At 45.7% G+C, this 7,200-nt stretch overlaps 1 protein-coding gene across 1 annotated transcript; it reads left to right on the plus strand.

The window, feature by feature from the left end:
• The first annotated feature begins 611 nt into the window (after positions 1-611).
• LOC120989032 lies at positions 612-2,956 on the plus strand. The gene is made up of 2 exons (XM_040416878.1): positions 612-2,037; positions 2,069-2,956. The coding sequence occupies exons 1-2, from the start codon at positions 1,197-1,199 to the stop codon at positions 2,134-2,136; spliced, it is 909 nt and encodes a 302-aa protein (XP_040272812.1). The 5' UTR covers positions 612-1,196; the 3' UTR covers positions 2,137-2,956.
• The last annotated feature ends 4,244 nt before the right edge of the window (positions 2,957-7,200 follow it).

The raw sequence follows: 7,200 nt of genomic DNA on the forward strand, positions 1-7,200 counted from the left end.
CCAGACCAATCCTTTCGCACCATTATAAACTTAAAACCCCTAAACAAGTCCATTCTATACAGGAGGTTCAGGATGGAAACAATCCCATCCATAATTCCCCTGATCCTGAAGGGGGCGTTCATGACATCGATCGATTTAAAGGATGCCTACTACCACGTCCCCATTCATCATCTCTCTCAGAGGTATCTAAGATTTGCTATAAAGGGTCAAGACGGATCAATCCATCACTTTCAATATGTGGCCCTTCCCTTCGGTATCTCCTCGGCCCCCAGGGTCTTCACAAAAGTAGTAGTAGAGATGGTGGCCTATCTTCGTCAAGAGGGAATTACAATCATCCCATATCTCGACGACTTCCTGATTCTGGGCAAAACAGAGTCCGAGAACCTCCGAGCTACGCAAAGATTCTCGGAATTCCTAAACAATCTCGGCTGGATCATAAATCTAAAGAAATCCACCCTAATCCCATCCAGGAGAATAAGGTTCCTGGGTGTGGAGCTGGACTCATCCCTGTTAAGAACCTTCCTCCCTCGGGACAAGGCCACGACTCTAGTGGAAAAGATCCGAGCATTTCAGAGGTCTCGCAGTTGCTCCATCCGGAAGGCTATGAGTCTCCTGGGAAGCCTAACAGCCTGCATCCCTTCGGTTGCCTGGTGCCAAGGCCACACAAGGGTGATCCAGAGTTGGATCCTAGGCATCTGGGACGGGAAGCAGGTAAGTCTGGACAAGACTTTCCGGATCCCGCAGGCCGTAAAAACAGACCTAGACTGGTGGAAAGAAAGAGGAAGACTGCTTGGAGGCCTACAGTGGCAGAACCATCCGGCAGTTCAGGTTATCACGGACGCAAGCCTCGGAGGCTGGGGTGCAAAGATTGGAGATCATCTTCTACAGGGCTCCTGGCCAGCCGAGATACGAGTCAAATCCTCAAACTACAGAGAGCTGTATGCAGTCCTGGAGGCGTTAGTAAGGGGAGAGAGTTTTTTAAAAGGGCAACACCTAAGAGTAATGTCCGACAACACCACAACGGTGGCCTATCTGCGACATCAAGGAGGGACAAGGTCACGGCCTTTGGGTGTGTTAGCAAGAAGAATCTTCTCCTGGGCAGAAGAGAACGTCTTATCTCTCTCCGCCATCCACCTAAAGGGCTGCGAAAATACGATAGCAGATTTCCTGAGCAGGAGGACGATAGATCCAGGAGAATGGTCTCTGAACAGGGACATCTTCCGGAAGATCTCGGAAAGATGGGGCCGTCCGGAGGTAGACTTGTTCGCCTCCAGAAAGAATGCGCAGGTGGAATGCTTCTGCTCCCTAAACCGGGAAGACAGACCCTGGGCAATCGATGCCCTATCGATACACTGGAATTGGAACCTGGCCTACGCCTTCCCCCCAATACCTCTTCTTCCCAGGGTCATCCAGAAACTCCTAGGGGAACCAACTACTCTGATCTTAATAGCCCCTTTGTGGCCGAAGAGGAGTTGGTTCTCCACTCTAAAACAGCTATCGCTGGAGGATCCATGGGAAATCCCTTTCCAGAAAGATGTTCTAGTCCAGGGCCCTCTACTTCATCCAGACCCCGGGATATTCAAACTGTCAGTCTGGATCCTGAGAGCGAGACATTAAGAAACAGGGGTCTTTCAGAAAAAGTGATATCTACCCTAAGGGCCAGTAGGAAAAATGTGACGTCTGCCATCTACCTAAAGATCTGGAAGAGATACTGTTCCTGGTTAGGAGTGGAGCGCCCAGACACCTCCTCCCCTCCCATCAATAGGATCTTGGATTTTCTACAGTGCGGCTTGGAATTGGGCCTAAGACCTAGTACCCTGAAAGTCCAGGTTTCTGCTCTCAGCTCCTTTTATGACTGCAGCCTAGCTAGCCACAGATGGATCAGGAGGTTCTTTAGAGCGGTTTCAAGATTGAGACCCTCTCTGAAATCAAGGGCTCCTACTTGGGACCTTAACATAGTCCTAGAAGGCCTAACAAAACCTCCCTTCGTACCGTTATCAGAAATCTCTTTAAAACACCTTTCCCTAAAAACTGCCTTTTTAATTGCTATCACCTCAGCAAGACGTATTGGAGAGATCCAGGCCCTTTCTTGTAGGGAACCCTACCTCCAGATCACCCAAGATCACATCCGTTTAACTCTCGATCCAGGTTTTCTCCCAAAAGTAGTCTCTCCCTTCCATCGGGAACAGGAGATCTTTCTACCTTCCATCCCCAGATCTGAATCTTCAGGGTCTAGTGTTAATTTACATCTCTTAGATGTCAGGGATACAGTGATCCAGTACCTGGATTATACCAGGGATTTTAGGGTTGATGGCAATCTCCTTGTTCAGTTTTCGGGGAAAAATAAGGGAAAGAAACTAGCTAGGTCTTCCATAGCCAGATGGATCAGATCCACCATTGAATATTGTTACAGGTTCCAGAATATACCCAGTCCTGATAATGTTAAGGCCCACTCTACTAGGGCCACTGCCTCCTCTTGGGCTGAGAAAGGAGGAGTCTCGCTTGACCAAATTTGCAAGGCTGCAACCTGGTCAAGCACCAATACCTTTGTAAAACATTACCGTCTTAATCTTCCGGATTCGAATGAAACTCTTTTCGGCCGGAGGGTTTTACAGGCGTTATCCCCACCCTTTTAGTTATCTGTTATGTCTCAAGGTGGGCCGTCATGGTGGATGAAATGGAAAAACCGCAATTAGACTTACCGGTAATTCCGTTTCCTTGAATCCACCATGACGGCCCATACTATTCCCCTTCCCAAAAAAAAAAGGGGAGATATATGCTTACGAATATATCTTTTCATACTTACGTACTTTAGGATAGATAGGAGTTTAAGGGTATGGATTAATATCCTTTTACTTTTGTTCCACCTTTTCGGGTAATTGTAAAGCACTGAGGAGGTGGAGGGGTGGGGGGTTCTTAAACTCTCTATGTGTTCCTGCCCCTACAGAGGTCAAGGGTCAATCTCAAGGTGGGCCGTCATGGTGGATTCAAGGAAACGGAATTACCGGTAAGTCTAATTGCGGTTTTTTTGCCTAATTTTCCATTTTAACCCATTTTTTCCACTAACAAAGCAAGGGTTAACAGCCAAACAAGACTGTATCTTTATTGCCCTGACTCTGCTGTTTACAGAAACACCCCATATGTGGCCGTAAACTACTGTACGGCCACACAGCAGGGCGTAGAGTGAAAGGTGCGCCGTTTGGTTTTTGGAGGGCTGATTTTGCTGGACTGTTTTTTTGGCACCATGTCCCATTTGAAGCCCCCCTGATGCACCCCTAGATTATAAACTCCATAAAAGTGACCCCATCTAAGAAACTACACCCCTCAAGGTATTCAAAACTGATTTTACAAACTTTGTTAACCCTTTAGGTGTTGCACAAGATTTAATGGAAAATAGAGATACAATTTCAAAATTTCACTTTTTTGGCAGATTTTCCATTTTAATATTTTTTTTCCAGTTACAAAGCAAGGGTTAACAGCCAAACAAAACATTATTTATGGCCCTAATTCTGTAGTTTACAGAAACACCCCATATGTGGTCGTAAACAGCTGTATGGGCACACGGCAGGGCGCAGAAGGAAAGGAACACCATATGGTTTTTGGAAGGCAGGTTTTGCTGGACTGTTTTTTTTTTACACCATGTCCCATTTGAAGCCCCCCTGATGCACCCCTAGAGTAGAAACTCCAAAAAAGTGACCCCATTTTAGAAACTACGGGATAGGGTGGCAGTTTTGTTGGTACTAGTTTAGGGTACATATGATTTTTGGTTGCTCTATTTTACACTTTTTGTGCGGCAAGGTAACAAGAAATAGATTTTTTGGCACCGTTTTTTTTTTTATTTACAACATTCATCTGACAGGTTAGATCATGTGGTAATTTTATAGAGCAGGTTGTCACGGACGCGGCGATACCTAATATGTATACAATTTTTTTTATTTATGTAAGTTTTACACAATGATTTCATTTTTAAAACCAAAAAAATGTTTTAGTGTCTCCATAGTCTAAGAGCCATAGTTTTTTCAGTTTTTGGGCGATTATCTTAAGTAGGGTCTCATTTTTTGCGGGATGAGATGACGGTTTGGCATCTATTTTGGGGTGCATATGACTTTTTGATTGCTTGCTATTACACTTTTTGTGACGTAAGATGACAAAAAATGGCTTTTTTTACACCGTTTTTATTTTTATTTTTTTACGGTGGTCATCTGAGGGGTTAGATCATGTGATATTTTTATAGAGCCGGGCGATACGGACGCGGCGATACCTAATATGTATACTTTTTTTTTATTTATGTAAGTTTTACACAATGATTTCATTTTTGAAACAAAAAAAATCATGTTTTAGTGTCTCCATAGTCTAAGAGCCATAGTTTTTTCAGTTTTTGGGCGATTATCTTGGGTAGGGTATGATTTTTGCGGGTTGAGATGATGGTTTGATTGTTACAATTTTGGCGTACATGCGACTTTTTTGATCACTTTTATTACCTTTTTTGGGAAGTAAGGTGGGCAAAATTTCAATTTCATCATAGTTTTTTATTTTTATGGTGTTCACCGTTCGGGTAAAGTAACATGACCGTTTTATAGATCAGGTCGTTACGGACGCGGCGATACCAAACATGTGTAGGGAATTTTATTTTTTTCATTTTTTATCAGTGATAAATGTGTTTTTTTGATTTTTACTTTTTTTTCACTTTTATTTGACCCAGACCCACTTGGTTCTTGAAGATCCAGTGGGTCTGATGTCTGTATAATACAGTACAGAACAATATATATTGTACTGCACTGTATTTTACATACACTGAACAGATCTATGCCTTTCAGCACAGATCTGTTCAGCACCATGGACAGCAGGATGCCTGAGAGGCGTCCTGTTGCCATGGGAACCTTCCCCGTCTGCTCAGAACTTCGCAGACGGGGAAGGGTAAGGAGGGGATCTCTCGGGGGGCTGTCTGGGGGCTCTCTCCCTCTCCATCGGGGGGCTGCAAAGGCACAGCAGCCCCCCGATGGGAGAGGGAGGGAGCTCCCTGCGCTGTTAACCTTTTCCATACAGCGGTCCGTACGGACCGCTGTATGGAAAGGGTTAAACGGCTGACATCGCATCGCAGATGTCAGCCGTTTATACCAGGGTGCCAGCAATGTGCTGGCACCCTGGTATACCCACTGAACACCAATGAATTTTCAAGGGGAGGCGGGCGGGGGATCGCGATCCCGCCTGCCGCACCGCCCGCCTCCCGCACCGCCCACACCCCTCCCCCTGCACCTCCCGCCACCATAAAAATCATTCGGGGGTGCAGGGGGGGTGAATAAAACTTTTTTTAGGCATATAAAGTTTCTGAAACTGCTGAATTGACCTGCGGTTTGCCGCGATCGCCGACATGGGGGGGGTCACGGGACCCCCCCGCGCATTTAGCCTAGGTGCCTGCTCAATGATTTGAGCAGGCACCGGGTTCCGATCACTGCCAGCCGCACGGCAGTGAATGTACGCCCTGTGTCCTTAAGTACCAGGGCACAAGGGCGTACCTGTACGCCCTATGTCCTTAAGAGGTTAAAGGGAACCTGTCACCGGGATTTTGGGTATAGAGCTGAGGACATGGGTTGCTAGATCGCCGCTAGCACATCCGCAATACCCAGTCCCCATAGCTCTGTGTGCTTTTATAGTGTAAAAAAACCCGATTTGATACATATGCAAATTAACCTGAGATGAGTCAGAGCTTGAAAATATGACTCTTCTCTGGTCACACAAGTAAGATATGACTCTTATGTTAATTTGCATATGTATTAAATCGTTTTTTTTAACACAGTAAAAGCACACCTAGCTATGGGGACTGGATATTGCGGATGTGCTAGCGGCCATCTATCAACCCATGTCCTCAGCTCTATACCCAAAATACCTGTGACAGGTTCCCTTAAGAGATTTTCTCTTGGGTTACATTCAGTCTGGACATGCTGGCCCTGATTACCCCCCCCCCCCCCCCCATCCTTCCAAAAAAAAAATACACCGGTTAATCGATTGTATGAATTGTAGGAGAAATACAGGTTCCAGCCACTGGATAAAAACACACAATTTTAGATACATATCAGGGCTCCAGATGGCGACCTAAAATTGCTAAATGGCGACAAGACTCGCCGCTTTTACATTAAACTGACATGGCACGCGTGTGCCATGTTCTCCTCAACAGCACAGGGGAGAAGGAGGCAGTCCCTCCCTCCCCCCTGTACTGCTGCTGCCACCACCAATGGGCTGATAGCAGGGAGGAGGAGGGGAGGGGCTGTGGCCACCAATGAATATCGTTTATGCTTATTACAAACGCAGGCTGCGGGTGACGGACATATCCCATACCCGGCACCCAGTCTCTATGTCTGCACCCTGTGATCCTCCGCTATTAACCCCTCAGGTGCCGCACCTGAGGGGTTAATAGCGGCAGAGCGCAGTCATAGAGGCTGGGTGCCGGGTATGGGATATGTCTGGCACCTGCAGCCTGCATTTGTATTAAGCAGAAACTACATTCATTGGTGGTGCAGTGCGCCCCCCCATCCCCCAAGTATTATCATTGGTGGCAGTTCCGATCGGAGCCCCAGCAGTGTATTGCGGGGGCTCCGATCGGTTACCATGGCAGCCAGGACGCTATTGAAGTCCTGGCTGCCATAGTCTGCTCCCTGCTGCTGTGTCCACTATGCACACGGCAGCAGGGAGAGTGTGAGGTCCTATTCACCCTGATAAAGCTCTATTAGGGTGAATAGGACAAGGGATGAAAGATCCCAGGTTCTAGCCCCTAAGGGGGTAAATAGGTATTAAATAAAAAGTTTAAAAAAAAACCACCAAGTTTAAATCACCCCCTTGCCGAATTTTACATATGTAATTTTTTTTTATTGTTTATAGATTTTATATCGCCACACCTGAAAGTGCGAACTATTAAAATATTAAAAAATATCTCCTATGCGGTGAATGTCGTAACAGAAAAAAAAAACTTGCAATTTGCAATTTTTTTTGTCACCTTGTCCCGACAAAAATTAGGTTAGGACTATTCTATTATGGTCCAGACGTTCCATAAAATCTGGAATGCATGCGGCTTTTTTGTTTCATTTTTTTCACATGGTATCGTGACAACCCTAGGTAAGACATGTGGGATTTTTTTTTATTATATGTATTTTAAATTTGGCTCCTAAATTTTTTATGTTAGGAGCCAATGGCTCCTTATTTTTT

The sequence above is a fragment of the Bufo bufo genome, chromosome 2 (genome assembly GCF_905171765.1).
Source record: "Bufo bufo chromosome 2, aBufBuf1.1, whole genome shotgun sequence".
Lineage (NCBI taxonomy): Eukaryota > Metazoa > Chordata > Amphibia > Anura > Bufonidae > Bufo > Bufo bufo.